Source organism: Lactuca saligna, chromosome 4 (genome assembly GCF_052625555.1).
Source record: "Lactuca saligna cultivar CGN05327 chromosome 4, ASM5262555v1, whole genome shotgun sequence".
Lineage (NCBI taxonomy): Eukaryota > Viridiplantae > Streptophyta > Magnoliopsida > Asterales > Asteraceae > Lactuca > Lactuca saligna.
Genome location: NC_136420.1, coordinates 15,331,403 through 15,353,081, shown reverse-complemented (window position 1 = coordinate 15,353,081; position 21,679 = coordinate 15,331,403). Strand labels below are relative to the sequence as shown.

General features: G+C 32.2%; 2 protein-coding genes across 5 annotated transcripts; one reads left to right on the top strand and one right to left on the bottom strand.

Moving 5' to 3' along the window:
* Positions 1-4,047: 4,047 nt before the first annotated feature.
* LOC145041290 (P-loop containing nucleoside triphosphate hydrolases superfamily protein) lies at positions 4,048-10,098 on the top strand. 4 transcript variants are annotated; one of them, XM_078989298.1, is made up of 23 exons: positions 4,048-4,416; positions 4,958-5,070; positions 5,166-5,292; positions 5,383-5,493; positions 5,562-5,630; positions 5,699-5,833; positions 5,917-5,985; positions 6,089-6,144; positions 6,224-6,383; positions 6,468-6,632; positions 6,717-7,026; positions 7,102-7,202; positions 7,312-7,512; positions 7,952-8,131; positions 8,229-8,372; positions 8,465-8,539; positions 8,614-8,790; positions 8,866-8,951; positions 9,032-9,086; positions 9,224-9,349; positions 9,442-9,555; positions 9,644-9,766; positions 9,846-10,098. In XM_078989298.1, exons 1-23 carry the CDS (start codon positions 4,300-4,302, stop codon positions 9,909-9,911), a joined length of 2,880 nt encoding a protein of 959 aa, XP_078845424.1. In that variant the 5' UTR covers positions 4,048-4,299; the 3' UTR covers positions 9,912-10,098. The 4 variants fall into 4 exon arrangements, with proteins under 4 accessions (XP_078845424.1, XP_078845427.1, XP_078845426.1 ...); XM_078989301.1 differs by having other exon boundaries at positions 4,049-4,416; positions 5,383-5,481; positions 9,647-9,766; XM_078989300.1 differs by having other exon boundaries at positions 4,049-4,416; positions 5,383-5,481.
* Positions 10,099-12,641: 2,543 nt separating this feature from the next.
* Positions 12,642-17,890, bottom strand: AST91 (sulfate transporter 91). Its single transcript, XM_078989297.1, has 13 exons — positions 17,375-17,890; positions 17,225-17,273; positions 16,669-16,876; positions 16,244-16,415; positions 16,036-16,101; positions 15,219-15,332; positions 14,961-15,077; positions 14,744-14,870; positions 14,293-14,579; positions 14,005-14,195; positions 13,396-13,487; positions 13,183-13,259; positions 12,642-13,051 (listed from the first exon to the last, which is right to left on the bottom strand). The coding sequence occupies exons 1-13, from the start codon at positions 17,696-17,698 to the stop codon at positions 12,893-12,895; spliced, it is 1,983 nt and encodes a 660-aa protein (XP_078845423.1). The 5' UTR covers positions 17,699-17,890; the 3' UTR covers positions 12,642-12,892.
* Positions 17,891-21,679: the final 3,789 nt, after the last annotated feature.

Sequence of the window (21,679 nt, the reverse complement as noted above, 5' to 3'; positions counted from 1 at the left end):
ATTGTCATAATTTTACTAACCTTGGCGGTCAAAAATAATTGGATCATACATCAGTTAGACGTGAGTAATGCATTCTTACATGGTGATCTTGAAGAATATGTGTACACGAAGATTCCTTAAGGTTTTGGCAAAGAAGGTGACACGAGAGTTTGCAAGTTGAAGAAGTCTTTGTATGGCTTAAAGCATGCTAGTAGGAACTGGTATCACAAGTTCACCTCAACGTTGCGAGAACTTGATTTCCATCAATCACATGCAGATCATTCATTGCTCATTCATCGAAATAAAGAAGTGTTTGTGGCAGCATTGATATATGTTGATGATGTGATCATTATAGGTAATGATTATAAGAAGATTGAGAGTACCAAGTCGAGTCTCCATGCTCGGTTCAGCATCAAAGATCTAGGGAGTCTCACGTATTTCTTGGGGATTGAAGTGTCACACATACAAGAAGGTCTAGTACTTAGTCAACGGAAGTATACTATTGACATAGTAGATGATGTTGGTATGCTTGGGTGTCGTCCAAGCAAGTTCCTAATGGAACAAAATCTCAAACTGGACAAAGGTGATAAAGAAGAGAAAGTTGATGCTAATTTGTATAGATGATTGGTTGGAAGACTACTTTACTTACAAGCAACACGGTCGGATATTACATATTCAGTTAATGTTTTAAGCCAATTCGTCCCTGATCCTAATCAAAATCATTGGAATGCAACCTTGAGACTTTTGCGTTATCTTAAAACAACTTTTGGACAAGGAATTCTTCTTCCAAAGGATGGACAACCAGAGTTGCTTGCTTACAGTGACTCTGACTGGTTAGGATGTCCCTTCTCTAGGCGTTCAAGAACTGGTTATTTGTTAATGGTAGGTGGTGCACCAGTGTCATGGAAATCTCGCAAGCAATCGGTGGTCTCTTAGTCTTCTACAGAAGCGGAGTATCGTGCCATGGCGATTATGTTCAGTGAAATTTTATGGGTTTGGTGGTTACTTTCTAAACTAGGAATTTGCATTGACAAGCCTACTCCACTCCTGTGCGATAATGAGTCTGCTTGTCATATTGCACACAATCCGTTTTTTTCATGAACGAACTAAATACATTGAAATGGATTGTTTTTTCGTTCGGGAGAGAGTGGAGTCTAAGAAATAGCTCCTGTTCATGTTTCTGCTCAAGCTTAGCTAGCGGATTTGTTTACCAAGCCTCTTGGTTCTGACAAGTTACAGTCACTACTTGTCAAGTTGAACATTCGAAATCTTCATGTGTCAACTTGAGGGGGAGTAAAGGATTTGGTGATTATCCAGTTATTAGATTAGCATGATTTATGTAGTTCTTATCTTTATTGAGATAAATATCCTATTTGTTAGTAATTGGTAGTTAGCTTTTTGTGATTAGACTATATACGTAGTCTTCGTTTGTAACCTGAGATTATTATGATGAATACCAATTAAAGTAAGCTTATACTAATTCTTTATAAGCAACATATAGACCCCCAAATGGTAAGCCTTGTACGAAAACTGTATGGGTTCCCCATAGATTTTTGTCCATCCTATACCAATAGGATCCATTATCCCAAACTACAACAATTACTGATTTACACAATCAGTCCCCGTTCTTCTGACCAGTCTCTTCTGATCACTAAATTAATTTCTTGACCAATACTAATTAAATAATATGATTTCTCAATTAATATATTATTCTTATAATATATTAATAAATCATAAATTAACCTCTTTCTCTATAATTCATATTATCAGTTGTTATGGTAAAGGCAACCAAAAAGGACCATACTACATCTGATCAAGTACATCCCAATTATAGTTATGAGTTTAGATACATAATCCAACATAATTCACTAGGGTTATTCACTATTTGGATAAAACCAAATTGTTCAATTAGACAATTTGGATTGGAATATTTGGTTCGGATATTCATATTTTTGGATTAGTTATCAACAAAACCAAATTATTATTTTGAATTGTTTTGGTTTATAAAAAAAGAACCGAATAGTAAAAAAAAAACCGAATAATAATTTATTATTTATTTATTTTTAATATATATCTACAATTCTTTATAAATTTAGTTATTTATTTTTCAAATAGATTTAAAATGTTCCACCTAATAAAAAACCTTAATATGTATTTTCTATCAAAATTTTTTTATCTATAAAATATTAAACTATAATATATTTTTGTAGTAGTTGTTTATATATTTTAAACCACAACTAAATAATTTATTTTAGTTTCTTTTATAAAGTTGCCTAATACTCCAATTATACGTGGTTTTAAAATGTTTCGATTTTTGGAAACCGAATTAAAAAACCGACCCAACCGAATTGAAATTTGGTTAGGTCGTATTAGATTCGAATTTAGTTTGGACTATTAAGAACCATGTTTAAAAAACCGAAATCTATTTAGATTCATTTGATTGGATTGGATCAAACCGATCTATCCAAACGAACACCCCTAAAATTCACCTCTTTTAAAGTATGTGCTCATATGGCGAATTAACATGATTACAGACTGTTTTGTTATCCTCTTGATGGTTTAATTAAAAGACAAACTCCTAACCCATCAAAATTAAGGCCTCTGATAGCCTCTTAATGGTTCTATTAAGAGAAAATCTCTTTTTCTTCCACTAAAATGGTGCATTGTAGATTCAAAAATTTAAAATATGCCAAAATCTATTTTTATAAATTTCATTTTATATAAAATTTGAGTTAAACTTATTATTATATTACAAAAGGTATATTTGTTAATAAGTTTTTGAGAATTTGAACTTCTAACTTTCTAAAGAAAAATTACAGAAAAACCTTTATTCAAACTTAAATGTTTTTTTAGGGTGTGTTTGAGATTATTTTTCAAAACAACTTATTAATTTATTGGTTTTTTGAAAAACCAATAAATAAAAAAAATATTTTCAAACTTAATAGTGATTTTGAAAAGAACCTTTTAAGTTATTAAAAAAAAATATAACTCATTCTTTATTTTTTAAACAACTTATGACTTTTTGAGATGAAATGTTTGTATTATCTTTAATGAAGTCACTCATTTTTTTTTCCTTATATTTTTACATGCCATTTTTAGTTATTTTGCAATTATAATTTTTTTTTTGGACTTAAAAGCTAATGCAATTTTTTTAAAACTCCTTTTGCCACCCCACAAGTCAAAATAAACACTTTTTGAGTTGAAACAACAATCCCAAACACCCCTTAAACAAAATATCCGTAATGCAAAAACCAATTTTAGTAAATTCCAAAAAAATACTACTATTTTTTTTAAACACTTCTACACAAATAATAATACGACTTTCGGTATTCAGTTTTCAAATACTAGCGGTCACTTTCAAACATATCTTAACATCAACTAAAATTTAGTCATGTATTTGACAACTCGTTAATATGCATGTAAAGTTTCATAAAAATTCATCTAAAAATATAGGGGTGGAAAATAGTTGACATACATGTACAAAAAGTATGGATGATGTGATTTATAAACGGTTTGCCAGTTACCTTTATTAATAACTATTTTTGGTTATCATTAGAAGTCTAGACTACACTTTATTCGATTACAAGATAATAATAAAACTTTAAGCAATAGTAGAAAGATACTTGTTTAGTGTTTGTGGTATTGAATAAAATATTATCAGCATTAAAGTTGTACATATAAAAAAAACTAACTTACACAATTCGTTCTTATACTATAGTGAAATTTAGGGATATGGTTAATAACTTTGATTTATTATTTTTTCATTTCTAAGATAAAATTTATTATATTTTATGTTGATGTGATGTCTAACTTAATAGTCCACCCATCAAGTTTATGCAACTAACAAATTTACTCCATATTTTTTATATATATTTCAAAAAACCCTAAAAGTTAAAACTCATCTTTCAAATTTTATAGTTTATTATCGACATTTTTTCATTTTTATTTCAATAAGTCATTTGGGCTTAAATCAATAACTTATATTATGTGACTATTCTTTGTTTAAAGTCATGTCATATGTATCACTTTGGAAAACATTTATCTTGAAGCCATGAAAATTATTATGGCCCAAAAAATTAGAACTCAAAATAGTTTACAGAGATCAGCGAGCCGAAGGCAGTTGGAGTAGAGAGAAACATGGTTTATGCGTATACACAAAACCTTTACTAAAAAACAATCCTCCCTCTTCATCAGATTCCCTCCCGCTTCTCTCTCTCTCTCATCTTCGGTTCTAGTTTCCGGCAACAACAAGAAATTCAGATTGCTGGATTCTAACCCACTACAGAATTTCCTGTTCTTGCTGCTTATCAAGTTATCATCATGGATGATGATGTAGTGCACCGAGTTTTACAAGAAGGTGGTCGGGATTACTACCAAGAAACCCCCTCTACTTCCTCATCGTCTCCGTCTATTCTCCAATCTCTTCCTCTTCACGCGGTAGGCCGATTTCATCTTCTTGTTTTTGTGTTTTCATCGTGCATGCCAAGTGCTTGATGAAATAACCTAATCAATTTCTTATATTTTTATGTTTTGGATCCCGACGAACACGATCATTGCTCAATTACTTCGATTAAAAGAAGTCTTCAGTTCGATTGTATAGTTAGTTTGACTGTTGTGTGAATTTATCTCTCCATGTCTCAGATACAAAGAGAAACTTCCCGATTTCAACTTAAAGGGGCTTAATTGTCGATTTCGAAATTGTCATTAATGAGACCTTTCGTAGTTTTGAGAAAAGTTCGATACTTGCATTGCATTATGCTATACTTGAAACATATCAATCGATATGGTTTCCACATTTGAAACAATCTAGGTTGATCTTTATATAAACTGTTACTTACTTTTCTATCTGCAAACAAGTTTCAGACAGAAAATTCAAACTGAGTTTGCATCAATGTTATACCTACTTTCCAAAAATGCAAAAACTGATAAACCCTAATATCTTTTCTGATAACTATTTTGGTGTTTCGACCTTCTGCAGTCTTTTGATCGTGGGTATTACTTGTTGGTGAAATCAATTCAAGAACTTAGATCTAAAAAAGAGGGCATTGTAGCTGTTGGCATTGGTGGTCCTAGTGGATCCGGTAAATCAAGGTAAATTTCATATTCCAAATTCATGTTTTGTTTATAAATTTTCTCACAATGTATTTGGAATGATCATAAAGATGCACATTTAACAATGTCTACAGCTTAGCAGAAAAAGTGGCATCCGTTATTGGTTGCAGTGTCATATCAATGGAAAACTATCGCACTGGAGCTGATGAAGGAAATGATTTGAGTTCAATAGATTTTGATCTTCTAGTTCAGAATCTTCAGGTAAAAAAATTTCTTTCTAAAATCAAAATCTTGAAAAGATACTTATTAGTTATCACCTAATGATTACTGAAACTCTTTGATTTGATATAGGATTTGTTGAAGGGTAAAGATATATTGACACCCGTGTTCGATTTCCAACAAAAAAGACGCATTGGAACTACAGAAATCAAGAGTACCTCTTTCGGGGTGGTGCGTAAAGACGTAATTGCCCTTTTACATGTAGACTAGGTTCCTATCTGGTTGCTCTTACATGTCGTACATTGTTTCAGGTAATAGTTGATGGCACTTATGCTCTTCATGCAAGACTACGCTCGCTGCTAGACATTCGTGTGGCAGTGGTAATTACCATTTTACCCCTAACCTACTTATATTCAAATGTTATATCTAATGACTAATATGTATACAGGTTGGTGGAGTGCATTTTAGTCTTCTTTCCAAAGTGAAATATGATATTGGAGAGTCTTGTTCATTGGACAATCTAATTGATAGCATTTTCCCTTTGTTTAGGAAACATATTGAGCCAGATCTTCACCATGCACAGGTAGGACATTTAAGGTTCCAACTTCAAATCATATATTTTTTTGTTTCCTGATAATCTTTTGTTTATAAATTATAATGCTGCAGATCAGAATCAACAATAGTTTTGGTCAATCATTTAGAGATTCAATTTACAAGCTCAAATGTAAAAGCGAGGTCTGTTTTCTTTACCTTTCGTCCTTTCCTTACTTGACTTATCATAGTTTAAGTCAACTGTCATTCTTTTAACAAGTCAAAGCTGTTGAAATTTGAATATCAGTCAGAAAGTGGTCAACCCGTGTACTCTTTTCCAAAGAAGGAAGCACAGATTGATAAGTGAGTCATCAAATTGTTGTCTCTTATGGTATTTTTTTTTTCTTTTCAAAATCTAAATCTGCTTAAAATTCCTTTTCAGTTTCATTGAGATGTATTTAAGGCCTCCATCAGCAAGTGAAGAAGCACGTGTTAATGATTGGATTAAAGTGAGACAAAGTGGCATCAGATATTATCTTTCATTGGGTGACCGAAGAATCGTTGACAAAAATTTCATTATTCGCCCAAAAGCCGAGTTTGAGGTTCATAAACAATAAACATAAACAAGATTCTTCCTTTAATTCAACCTTTAAATAACATTAATTTCATTTTCCTTTTCCTAACAGGTGGGAAGAATGACCCTAGGTGGGTTATTGGCTTTAGGTTACAATGTTGTTGTGAGTTATAAACGCGCATCAAAATCAATCATTTATGACAACCTTTCAATCTCCTTGGAGACAATCGATACTCTTTCCGAAACATATTTAGTCCTTAGAGGAAGAGATAGAAAAGTATGTTGTTACTTTACTTCTCATTCTTTTGTTGGAATATAATTATAAAACAACCGATTTTTAATTTTTTTTTTGGGGGTGTAGATGGTTGAAGCAGAGGCATTAAGGCTAGGGATAACAGGACCATGGATCACAAGATCATATCTAGAAATGATTCTTGACACTAAAGGTGTTCCTAGGCTTAATACACCTCCTCTTTTACCTACAATAATATCACCTTCATATACACATAAAGAGCCACCATTAATTGCACCAAAGCCACTGCGAATTCGTCCAGAACTTGTGAACAGGGATGATGACATGTCACAACCATGGACTCGATCCCCCACCAAGTCCAAAGTGGAGCCGGTTTTAGCCCCATGGCAATTCATCTCATCGGATGGATCTTCAATTGGTATGTAATTTTAACCAAAATAATAAAAAAAAAGAAATAAATTTAATTGGTGTTCTTCTCATCAAGCATCTACAGATCCTTCTTCTTTCAGGGATACGAATACACTGCAGCTTGCTCCAATGCCTGATTCTTTTGATCTTGATAGGGGACTGTTACTTGCTGTACAAGCAATACAAGTGAGTGTGTTACAAGTTATACAGGATTTGGGGATGAACTGATGAAGATGAAATCATTTTTTCTTAAAATTAGGGTTTAGTGATTGTTTGTATGTGTGTGTTTTTTTAGGCTTTGTTGGAGCACAAGGGTATGCCGGTCATTGTTGGAATTGGAGGGCCAAGTGGGTCCGGGAAAACTAGTCTGGCCCGCAAAATGGCAAATATTGTTGGTTGTGAAGTTATTTCTCTTGAAAGTTATTATAAATCTGAGCAATCAAAAGACTTCAAATATGATGACTTCCGCTCACTTGATCTACCTTTACTCACAAAGGTGATACAAATTCTATCTTTTTTCTTTTCAGTAAATTACATTTTTGGTCCCTGAGTATAGCTGACTTTTTCAATTTTGGTCCCGAAAACTTTTCTCTCTCAATTTTGGTCTTCATTTTAGGCGTTTGCAACATTTTTGGGTCCTTGTTCCAAGTAAAATGACTATTTATCGGACCAAATTTGCAAAATCAGCTGTATCCAGGGACCAAAAGATGTTACAGTAACCCTGAATAAGGACCAAAATTACAAGAGAACTTTTTTGGACCAAAGTTGCGAAAATCAGCTATACTTAGGGACTAAAAATGTTACAAGAATGTCAAATAAGGACCAAAATTGCAAAACTCAGTTATACTCAAGGACCAAAAATGTAATTTTTATTTTTGTGATATTTCCATTTGCATCATCTGGGAGAAAAGATGTTGATGCTTTTTTTGGTGCAGAATATTGGTGATATGAGAAGAGGTAGGAAAGCAAAAGTACCTGTATTTGATTTAGAAAGTGGGGCCCGCAGTGGGTTTAAAGAACTTGAAGTTTCTGAAGATTGTGGAGTAGTCATAATTGAAGGTGTTTACGCTTTACACCCTGATATCAGAAAGTCACTCGACCTCTGGGTTGCTGTTGTAAGATTATATCTATCCTTCATTTTTTTTTTTGGTAATTTGATATAAAAATATTATTATGTTTTTTAATATTTCAAAAAAAAAAAAAAAAATACAGGTTGGAGGCGTACATTCACATCTTATTTCTCGAGTTCAAAGAGACAAAAGTAAAGCAGGATGCTTTATGTCCCAAAATGAAATCATGACAACCGTCTTTCCTATGTTCCAGCTTCACATTGAACCCCACCTTGTTCATGCACATGTTAGTAGATGACACTAATGTACAAAATTTTTTATATTTTTTATTTTTAAAAAAAAAAAAAATTCTAACATTTATAAACTTTTATCTTGCAGTTGAAAATCCGTAATGATTTTGACCCTGTGCTATCCCCCGAAAGCTCATTATTTGTATTAAAAAGCAACAAACAAGTAAGCTCAAGCTCAAGCTGAAGCTGGTTACATATTATGAAAATATAAAATGTTTTCAATATTGAATGTGACAGGTGGCATATCAAGATATTTTAAAGTTGCTTGATCCTAAAAAGATTTGCAGCTCTGCTCAAAATTTTATTGATATATATTTAAGGCTTTCTGGGATTCCAAGTAATGGACAGTTAACAGAGAGTGACTGTATGCGTGTGAGAATATGTGAAGGCAGATTCGCACTACTCATAAGGGAGGTCTGTGGTCAAAATTTATATTAATTATTTTTCTTTTCTTATTTTTTATTTTTGTTTAATGTTTTTATTAATTAGCCTATACGAGAAGGGGATTTCATAATTCAACCAAAGGTGGACTTTGATATCAGCATCAGTACAGTTTCTGGTCTTCTTAATCTTGGGTACTTCACATCATTTTATATTTATATGATGCAATTATTATCTTTTATATAAATATTTTATCTATTAAATTGATTTTCAGGTATCAAGCTGTAGCTTACATTGAAGCATCTGCATATATCTACCAAGATGGAAAGGTAAAATATTTTTATGTGTAAAATTACAGAATTGGTCATCTGAATTTTGATTTTCTTTTTGTTAAATCTAACACTTAGTTTTTTTTTTTTTTTTTTTTTTTTTTTTTTTTTTGAATATGACAATTTTGCCCTTGTAGCTTTTAATGGAGGTTGATCATTTGCAAGATGTCCCGGGGCCATATATACAGATTAAAGGGGCAAATAAGGAAGTTGTTGTAGCTGCTGGTTCGGCTCTTGAGCTTGATGGTTCATACACCACAAAGGTTTTTCCAACTTTTTTTTTTTTTTTTTTAAATTTAATTTAAAGCATTTATTTTATTTTTATTCTGATTTAATTATTTTATTCATTTTTTAGAGTTACCTTGAAATAGTACTGGAAAAATTACCAGCATCGGAGAGAAATTCGAGTGGGATCAATGCTCAACAAGCTGCACGGTTGCAAGAACTTGTAGAAAACATTCAATCTCAGGTTTAATTTATAAATTGTTTAATATTAAAAGTATAAATATATCAAATTTGTTAAATATTTTTATTTATTTATTTTGATATATCAAAAGCAGGGTAGCAGTTCATCATCTGAGTCATCACCAAGTAGGGAGGCTATTTCTCCCATGGAAGGTGTGATTGAAGATATGCAGTCAAGAATCAAGAGACTCGAACGGTGGCAGGCAATTAATACAGTAAGTTAAGGGCATTTTCGTCATTTAACATTTTATCAATTTTTTTTTATTAATTTCTCTTATTTCTGATTGTGTGTAGGTGCTATGGACATTTTTGATGTCTGCCTTTGTTGGATATTCACTATATCAAAGGAAGCATCAGTAAAATTTAATTACAAGTTTTCAGGTGAAAAGTTTAGAAATAATGAACATATTTGAAAACTAACACCAAGAACCCCAGACTAACTACATACATAGCAGTAATTTTTTTTTTAAAAAATTTCTATTTATTGAAAGAAACTTTACAAAACAGTGAAATTATAAATTTAAGGGCAAAGTACAGTTTTCGTCAATGTGTTATGCTGAAAGTTACTGATTTCGCCTCTTTTGTGTCTTTTATAGAACTTTTTGCAACACTTTTCGCCCCTCATGTGTCATTGTGTTTGGCTTAGCTTTTAAAAGTTCAAAAGAACTTTTCCAAAAAGTTACAAAAAGTCAGGATTTCCTGACTTTTCCAAAAAGTTGTTTTTTCTTGTATTAAAACTCCAAAAGTTATAAGTTTGCTAAACATCTTTTTGTTTTTTTTCTTTTACAAAAATGACTTTTGGTTGTGAAAAGCTAAGCCAAACACCCCTAGATTTGGCCGTTCACCTTTGGTAAAATGACAAGTTTGTCCTCATTTGTATTTCTTTTATTGATTTATCAAGGGTGGGTCCCATGGTCCTACCACCTACCCTTCAAAAAAAAAAAAGGGTGAATTTGGACAAAAATAAAAATAAAAGTTTGCATTGTTGTATACCGATTTTGTAAAAGTGACCGATAAAAAAAAGTAAATGACTTATTTTCGAGTTGATTTTTTTTTTTTTTAAGTCTAACCTTGTTTAACTTTCGTGTCAGTCCGTTTAATCAAAAGGATTGAAATCTTTTAACCAAATTCGTTTATTAATGTCGTGTCATATTTTACCAGCTTAACATGAAATTGTTTAGGATATGATAATTAGTGACATGTTACATGATTAAAAAAATGGTTTATTTAGAGCTTGTGAATTTCGTCTGTTTCGTTGAAAGTGAGAAAACAATATGATCAAAATGTGATTTTCAATAATAAAATTCACTAGTTTCTTACGTCTAATAAAATAAAAATGTTATATTCTCGAAATGAATAGTAAGTTAACTTGCCAAAACAATTTAAACCCTAGTGGTCAAAATTACACGGGTTTGTCCCAAAAATAATATTTTGTCACTAAAGATACCAATTCCAACACTTTGAAACGAGGATAATGTTGTATTGTTTCGGTTTTTAAGTTTTAAGTTTTCTTGGTTGTGTGCGATAGTTTTGAAATTGTTGCTGATTTAAGTGTGCATATCATTTTAACTATTTGAAGTTGTACTTTTCAAAATGGGAAAATGCCTTAAAAAAGGTAAGATGTTTTTAAATGTGTCATTATTATTTTTTTAGTACAAAGAATACCATTAAAGTATATTTTTTGTACACGGAATACCAATGAAGTATACATGTGTTCAAATAAACTTTGTGGTAACCGGTCATTTCAGGTAAACAGAAAAATGATCTAAAAAAGTAATAAAGTTTTCAAAATGTTCAAAAAATATCACTATTTTTTTAGTATAAAAATACCATTGAAGTATACAATTTGTACATAGAATACCTATAAAATACACATTTTAGTACAAAAATACCATTGAAGTTTCCAAAATGTTCAAAAAAATAAAAAAAATATCATTGTTACTTTTTTCGAGCGTTTTTTGTTAATTTCGATGTTTTCAGATTATGTAGATCACGGTCACGGTCATCGGCGATCATTCACTGTCTAACCAGTTTACACCAGTTGTGCATTCTCTTTCATTCCCTCATTCGATCAGTTTGTATCTAAATACAATCACAAAAAAACACATAACTACAACTCTATCAATTAGGATGCAAGTCAAGCGCTCCAATACATATTTTTCTCCGTCTATGTTGACAACAAATCATCATCAAATAAGCCACATGATAGAGGGTGTACCTAACCATTCATCCCTCACTGGTCACAAAGAATTAAAAGCAACTCTTATTCTCTACATCCACATTTAGGAATTCTCAAAACATAACGTCACACTCGTTTCTCTTTTGTGTCTTTGTTGTGCCGCAACACTAATGAACAACTAACATTGATGTGTAATACGTGTATCTATGTAACGTATATATGTTCTAGGTTTGAGGCATATCATAAGAACGTTTAACTAAGGTTATTATCCACTTACTTTTCATGTTACTATAAGAACGATCGAGTGAGGGAATGAAAAAGATTGCATAACTGTTGTGAACTGATATGACGATGTATGATCTCCGATGACTGGGTTCTACATAATCCGATAACAATGAAGTTAACAAAAAGTGTGGTATTTTTTGAACATTTTTGAAACTTTATTACACTTTTAAGTTATTTTCCGTTTACCTAAAGTAATCGGTTACCACAATGTTTTATTTGAACACATGAATACTTCGTTGGTATTCTGTGTACAAATAGTAACTTTAATAATATTTTTTGTACTAAAAAAAACAACAATGGTATGTCTTGAACATTTAATAACTGGGTAACCTGATAGTTACCTACAATAGCCGGTTCAATGATATTTTGTGTACTCAAAAAACAACAATTGTCTTTTTTGTACATTTTCGAAACCTCGTTACCTTTTTAAGTTATTTTCCCTTTCAAAATCGGTACCAGAATGAATCTTATATAATTTTTGAATTCCATGTATATGTTCTATTCTATCCCCTTTAACGTTGCAAAACAATGTGTGGAAGGTGATTTTTGGTCATAATTTTGGTTTATTTCTTGTGATGCATATATTGGACTTTTAAATTAAAAATGTTATATTCTTGAAATCGAAGTTCCAAAACAATTAAGACCATAATGGTCAAATTAAGCATTATACTGATGTTCCAAAAATATACTTCAAGGGGTTATCCCATTTCCTTCCAGGAACCTTAAACAATATTTGGTTTCTAACAAAACCTAAAAACCCTACAACATTCACGTATTTGAGATTAATTAATTTAGAGTGCTTATAACCTCCTTTTTCCCCCTTCCTTCCTACTTATGTTACGTTCACCATTGGAACACCATCCGCACATTCATTCCTTCAAACGTGACTTGATGACACACCCTTCATTGATGAGAATAACGATGAAACTGCTTCCCCTACAGTCAAGAAAAGCACATTCGGTTGCAGAAGATCATGGGTTCCATCTGCTTTTTTCAATTTCTCCATCACTTCTCCAACTGGATTCACCAATACAAGCTGCAACCAAATCAAAATAACAATAACCATGACTATAAATATCATAAAAGATAAAGATAAATATAACATTGACCCGATTGTATAGATTTACATAAATATTTAGAAAAAATAAAATCCTGAATAGAACTTGCCTCAACACCCTTCTTTTCCAAAACCCTTCTGAGTTCTTGGACAAATGTCACTCCATTTGTATCAATGGCACTCACAGCTGAAAATTTACACAAATAGATGACAAACGTTATAGATAATGGAAGCCAAATCGACCCATATACCCATAAAAAGAATCAGATTTGTCATCTATAACTTTTTAATTAATTACACAAAAAATGAAATTTAGAAGTTACCTGCGAGATCCAAAACCACAAATCTTAGACTAGAATGCATTTTGATATTTTCTTCTTCTTCTTCTTCATAATCTTGTATCCACCTCAAAATCCTTCAAGAAACAATACAAAAAGAAAAATGAAATCCACGTGTCAAGCAAAAAGACATCGGAAATACCAATACTTGGTTCTTGATATATCGTTAGAAACAAAATCGTCATTCTTATAATTTTAAATGCAAAAAACAAGTATTAAACGTTGCAATCAAATCATGATCTTTTTTGGCATCTATACACAACTACTTAATTAGATAGGAACAAAATACATTATTAATGGTTTAAAAGCTAGTAAAGATTTGCCACTCATCATTAAATAGTCATTAAATCACTGACGAATAGATACGAAGATGCTATAGATATCTTAACTTGATGGATTTTAAACTTAATCAGGAAAGTTATCTATGAGTGTTTTATTTATGGATTCATTTATTTTTTCCTTTAAATTCTCCAAAAGTATTGTCAATTCTCTTAGTTTTTTAGATATCATTTATCTATATATAATATATAATATTTAATAAAGAAAAACATAAATATTATACTTAACGAAAACAGGGATTAATTAATACATTACCTATCATTGAGATAATTGGAATTGGCAAAATTGATTGGAGCTTGGATGCTTAAAATCAAGAAACCTGGTACTGGAACAGCATCCTTGTACTGATGCCTATTCCTAAATATGTCCGTACCAGGTATGTTTCCCAACACCACTGTTTTAGGTCTTGTCATCTGCAACACCATCTTGAATATCGATATACCAACCTGGAAATTTTATAATCAGTCACTAACTTCCTTTCTTACGGTTACTGGTACTGGTATTGGTACTGGTGAAAAGTTAACAGGTTATGATAACACTTACCGCGAGTGCAAGTCCTTCTTGGACGGATATAAAGATGACACCAAAGAAAGCACACAACATCACAACGAAGTCGAATTTATCGACTTTCCATATTTGGTAAGCGGCTGGGATGTCAACGAGGCCAATGACGGCTGTGACAATGATTGCACCCAATACGAGGTTGGGTGTATATTGGAATAACGGCATCAAGAAAAGCAGTGTCACCATAACTGTAACCGCCATGATTATGTTTGAGACAGCTGTCTTGGCTCCGGCATTATGGTTCACGGCGGACCGTGAAAATGCACCTAGGATTATGACGGTAGCAGTTAGAGTACAAGTAAAGATTCAAGATGTACAAGTTGTAAAAAAATTTCTTACTTCAAGAAATAAGAAAATTAAATTTTAGAGTTTACGAAGAAATTTTTATTCATAAATTGATGAATATTCGTTACATGAAATTGTCTTTTACCTGTTGTGATGTAACATGAAGTGGTGGAACCAACGACATTCATTACACCAATTGCGATCATTTCTTTATTACCATCTACCTGGTAATTCTTTAATGCCGCAAATGTTCTTCCGACAGCAATCCCTTCCTGTTTGTGAAAAGACCAAAATACCCTTGTAAGAAAGTTGGGTTATAACAAGTTGTACTTGTATGTTATGAAATTGAGGTTGTAACTTACAGTGAGTGAGATTATGCCAGTGATGAGTCCAGTTTTTAAGACTAAGCCCATATGACTTCCGTGAAAGTGTAACATGTTCCATGAAGGTGGATTCAATCCTTGTTCTAATTTTCCTATCTATTTAACACATAATAATAACATTAATAGTTAGAGTTTGTTTTAATAATAGCACATATACTTTTCGTCCATTTTTGTTATCTATTATTTGTATTTAATCGTTTAATATTTAAGTAAACAAAATATAATAATAGGACTTACCACAGAGATGCCATGGTGTTGCGCTTTGAAAGCAAAAACAAAAAGTGTAGAGACGACGACTGAAAGCAGAGGTGCTCCTGCCGATACCCAAAACAGCTTCGGTTTCTTCATGCTCTGCGACATGTCAACAGGATTTATTAGTTACATTAAATTAAATCTTGAAAACTTATATAACGATTATCGTTTTTTTTTTATTTATTATTTTTTAAATTATTATTATTATTATTATTTTAAATTCGTAAATGATTAGGATATTTAATATAATTTCGAAAACTATATTAGTAACATAATATTCTAACCTTTTAAAAAAAAAGGAGATTCTAAACCTTTATAAAAATATCGAGCGACTTTCGAATCCAGTTGCTCAATTTTTAATTTAACTCGCTAAAGTTAAAAATAATTCCTATCAATCATTTTCAAGACTGACACTTATTATACCCCATTCTTTTATTTTCTCGTAATAATTATGAAGCTAAATAATTACTTAGTTGATAACTGGATATTGATGTGAACGGAATTTAAATATTAGTATAAAATGTATAAACAGTACAACAAAAGGAAAAAAGGAATTTTTGTTTCATAGAAAAAAATAGTGGGGATAAATATGTCTTTTAGTAGGAAGGCTCTCTACTTTCGTACCACCCTTCCGCGTCACATGTTTTTTGGAGAGACTCGTGAAGTGTTGTCCCCTCACCCCTGTGTGTTTTTTTGCGGCTTTATTTTATTCTTTTATGAATATTTATAATTTATAATAAAAAAATAAACAATAGAACACATATTTATGTATACACGTATATGTACACGTTTAGATACTTACAATGTGTCTTGTCACAAGCAGGAATACAAGAAAACAAAATCCCATCAAGATTGTTTGCCATGACCACTGCACCCAAAGAAATATTAAAATTAGTAATAATTTTCATATTTCGATCCACAACTTTCTAATATGTTCTTATAAAAAATATTACAGATATGTAATTATTTCTATATATTATAGAATATTAAAAAATTACAATAAGTTTTACCTCTTTAGTGTTGTGGAAAACAGAAGACATAACAGGAACCAATCCCATTTCTTTAGTGAAATGTGTGATTCCAAGAAGAGCTTTTAATTGTTGAAGTGAGACTATGATTGCTGCCCCAGCCATGAATCCAATAAGTGTAGCTTTTGACAAGAAGTCAATTATAAACCCAAGCCTATATATATATATATAATATATACATCCATGTTATAAATGTTATAATCACTTATACATCATGCATTAAAACTTGTAAAGTCATCAACCTCATGTCCCATGGAATGTTTTAAGACTTAGAGAGGTCAACATCGTCTGACCACTGAAATCAAATTTAACATGTTTGATCTGATTTCAATTTTCAGCCGTTAGATAATTATGGTTTTGGATGATTGTTGACCGTTGATTTATTTCAAGAAAGAGAGAAAATAGACCTTAGAAATCCAAGAGAGGCTTGAAAGAGACCAGCGAAGAAGGTAGAAGTGAAGGCTAATTGAAGAAACAAAAGAGGGTCTTGAGCAGGTGACACTTCTTGTCTTAACATCGACCCCATTAACAGTGATGCTATTGAAACTGGTCCAACTGCTAGATCTTTTGAACTCCCTAGCACAGCATACACTAGTGGTGGCACAAAACTTGAATCTGTATATAATCATTTAAATCATGTTTTAATTAAAACATATATTTTCAACAATTTATTCATATTTAATTTGTGTGGGGTTAAATTTTTCTTCCCTTCTTCTCTAAGAATGATTTCATGATCACCGATACTTGATGTGGAATCTTTTGGACAAAAAGTGTTGGTGCAAAGAAAGATTCTTTTTGCATTTATATTTCGTAATTAAAAAATATATTCGTTTGTGTAAAGTGTGGTGTCTTTTTGACATTTTCACCTGGTTGAAAAACTGAATCACTAGCTAATAGTAATAACTAGCTAGCTCTTTTAGTCTTTTAGAGTTGATGAGTTTGAATAGAAAAAAGAATACTTACATAGACCAACGATAGGTGGGAGATTTGCAAGCTTTGCATAGCTTATACCCTAAAAAGCAATAATAAAACCAATAAGACAATATATGTCAGAAAACCCTAAACAACTAGTCTACTAATTAAACAGAGTGATAGCAAAAGACAAAGATTTACCTGAGGAATGGCTAAACTAGCAATGGTGAGACCAGAAACAACATCAGATTTGAGTAGATTAAGATCATAATGAGGACCCCATTGAAGTACAGGGAAAATGTACTGAAAACCAAGCAACCATTTTTGCTTAGCGGATTGGCCTTTGAACTGCCTAAGAGGATCATCAGGAAAGAAGGTTTCTTTCAGCCTATTCTTTAACTTTTGTAGACTACTTCTCTTTGGTGGTGTTTCAACCTTGTGAATCTCCATGGATATCTCTACACATGGATGATTATGATGATGATGATTTTGAGAACCCAACTCTTGTTCGACCTTTCCCTCCATTCTTTTTGTTTTCACAAAGATGGAATCTTTTCAAAGACTTGAGATCAAGATAATTGAAGGGTTGTATAAGAGGATGAACTAGAAGATGGAATCAAAATGAGGGGGTGTTTGCACTTATAAAGAATTATGGGTTGGTGTTGTGTATGTCATCTTATGAGACATGCATCCCCACACATCCATCAACTTTCCAAATGGAAGAGAGAGAGAGAGAGAGAGAGAGAGAGAGAGAGAGAGAGAGAGAGAGAGAGAGAGAGAGAGAGAGAGAGAGAGAGAGAGAGAGAGTAAAAGAAAGAAAGAGAGATTTTCTTGATTTTTCCTCTTTTTTTCAAGAAGGGTCGGTATAGACGATAGTGTATGGATGAGGGCTTGGGAACTTTTTAGGATTCTGGCCAAGTTCAAAAAGGACATAAAACAAGAGGGTTTTTGTTTGTTTGATGCATGAGTGGATCAATAATTGAAAATGTTTGATTAATTAATGTGGAAAGTGGGTATGAAAAAGAAGATTGCTTTTAGGTGTTCCTAGCTTGATTGCTTACTTATCAATGTATGGTGCCCTTCTCTAAGATGGTTATGACTTCAATGGTGTGTAGTTGAAGAAGGTTTAAATGTATTTCTGATGTACGCAGAGATGATGATAGTTGTCTCGCAATAACATGGTCGGTACGACGGTTCTTGATAACGTCGATGATGGTATATTTTAATTCAATGTCTTTTTTTATGTGATTTTGCTTTACTTAAGTCGGTAAGACTGAATCGAATGTGATTTTGCTTTATTTTAATGATGTTATGCTAACATTAAAAAAAAATCATTCAAAACTTTTGTATTTATTTTAAATCTAAATTTTGTTTTAACAGACAATATATATATATATATATATATATATATATATATATATATATATATATATATATATATATATATATATATATATATATATATATATATATATATATATATATAGGTGCAAAACACATATATTCATTTAAAAGAAAATTAAATATGAAATTTTAAACAGTTAGAGAAATTTGAATTTATAAAAAAAATTAAAAAAAAGAATATTGAATTATTAAAATTAAAGTGTTTTTTTCCTATAAAATTTAAACAAAAAACTAGATAAATCAACAAATGAAACTGATTAGGTTTTAATTTTGAAAATTTGAAATTAAAAGGAAAATCAATTAATAAAATCGATATGTATTTATTATTACATTTATTAAGATTATTACATTGAAATATTATGTAAAATTTAATAAAATAGAAAAAAAAAACTACAAAATGTCATACGAAAAAAATTTAATTGAAAATAATCACAAAATGACATGTGTCAAAATCAATCGGAATGTAACATATAATAAAAATATTTTCATTTATTAGAGTAGATCTTATTGTAGACAATGCAAATTTCGTTGCACGAGTGGTAGCTCACGCTCAAAAGTTCTCCGACACGAGTCTAAGTCGTTGCGTTGTGATCTGTTTTCCGGCTTCGCTTGTGCGAATTCGTACAAAAGTTGTAAAACGGGAAAACCACGCAAAACACAACTTATTTGAATAACCCGACGACCTACAAACTATAAAAGTAGGATTTTCTACAAACAATAAGTATTTAAATAATACAATTCAAGTGTAAACTTAGTTTTACAAAAATTAACATCGGTCATTTTAGGTTTATATAAAAATAGATTTCGTTAATATATATGTGATAATAATGGGAGGTGGCTCTTGCAATACAAATGTAATGACATCTCACCATGAATATGGTAGAGTGTGAGGTGGAAACCCAAATCAATAACTCGATTTCTGAGTGAAGTGAAGAAATCCGAATGGTGATTTAGAAAGGATAATTGTCCGAAGTAGAGTATTTGTATATGAATCCGGCTCCATAATAATAAGAACTTACGGTTATGGTTATAAGATTCTAATGTATCATTTTTAATAATATCTATTATTTTTTTCATAACTTTTGGCAAAAAAGTAAAAGGATTAATATGGGCAAGTTTTGCTTTTGAACCACCAATTAACACGTAATGGATTTGGACTGTTAATGAACATGTAGGTTGGATATGGCAACTTGGCACTTGGCAGGTATCACTATGGGAAGTAGGCCACGGAGCCATGTTTTCTTTTCGACCATGATAAAGTGTTGTATTTTTTCCCTAATAATTAATCATTTTTGTTATTTTCATTTAAAAGTATATTATATGATATTAGTTTGGGGAAATGATATTGTACTAGATCACAATTTCAAGTTGGGTTTTAAATGGTTCACAAATTATTTTTTCGGTTTTATCAGGGCATAAAGTGAATTTTGACAGGTCTAAATAGTCATTTTGGACACAATGAAAGGGTAAACCGATTACCTTTATGCATGTTCATCTAAATCTTCAAAATTGTCTGCTAGTTGTATCACAAACCAAAGGAAATTTTGGTGTTCTTCCCATAACTAGAAACACCAAGCTATAAACAAAGCAAATAAGAAAGAGAGGTAGCTCGCGTACAAAATTGAACGATAGAGAGAGAGAGAAAGAGAGAGTAAATGTATCAAGGGGTTGAGAGCAAGGCCATGTGTAACATTCCAAAAATAAGACCATAAAAATTTTTCGTTTAGATTAATATCACATTAAACCATATCATTGTCATAAAACCAAAGTTATCAAAATGTATCGATACATCATCAATATCAGAGTAAATCACAAAATACGGAAACATGTGGTGTGTGTGATGCAATCATCCCGAGCTCTTCCCTTTGAAAATAGAAGTACTTGAAACATAAATTAAAAACCGTAAGCACAAAGCTTAGTAAGTTCCCAAGAATACCATATACCATACATATATTTGCCATGGGCTACCCCTGTGGTCCTTTCCATGAAATGCTATGGGCTACCCCCATGGTCTGACATCCAAGTGCCATTGGCTACCCCATAGTCTTTCCTTGAAATCCCATGGGCTGCGCCCATGGTCTGACATCCAAGTGCCATGAGCTACCCATGGTCTTTCATAAAAATGCTACGGGCTACTCCCGAGGTCTTCCAAGCAAGTCTCACAAAGACAACCAACATTCCACATAACAAGTACTAGGTTGGCATTGGTGCCTTCGACCCATGGATATGGTGAGAAGACTCACCTCCAACTGCTGAATATCACAGACAAATCTCAAACAGCCGATCTAAAAACTCCCCGTGCTAGCAACATCAAGTAACACCAAATAAATGATTGGTCCTCAACCCAAAATAGAAAACCTAGCCAAACTGACCAATACTCAAGGTAAAAGTCCATTTTACCCTTTTTGCACTTGGCCTAAAATCCAAAGCCGAAGGCTATAACAACAAAAGTCCAACACGGCCCAATATCCTAATTGGGCCCAAACCCAACATGAGCCTAAACCATAAGGCTCAATATCCAAATTCGTACCAAAGCTCCAAATGGGACCAAGCACAAGGAGGCACAATGACAGAAAACTAGGACCCAACAAGGCCCAAAACCACGTTTCATGTTGTGGCCAGATATCCAAGTGCCATGAACTACCCCATGGTCTTTCATAAAAATACCACGGGCTACTCCCGGGGTCTTCCAAGCAAGTATCACAAAGACAACCAACATTCTACATAACAAGTACTAGGCTGGCATTGGTGCCTTCGACCCATGGATATGGTGAGAAGACTCACCTCCCACTGCTGAATATCACAGACGAATCTCAAACAACGGATCTAAAAACTCCCCGTGCTAGCAACATCAAGTAACACCAAATAAATGATTGGTCCTCAACCCAAAATAGAAAACCTAGCCAAACTGTACAATACTCAAGGTAAAAGTCCATTTTACCCTTTTTGCACTTGGCCTAAAATCCAAAACCGAAGGCTATAACAACAAAAGCCCAACACGACCCAATATCCTAATTGGGCCCAAACCCAGCATGAGCCTAAACCATAAGGCTCAATATCCAAATTCGTACCAAAGCTCCAAATGGGCCCAAACACAAGGAG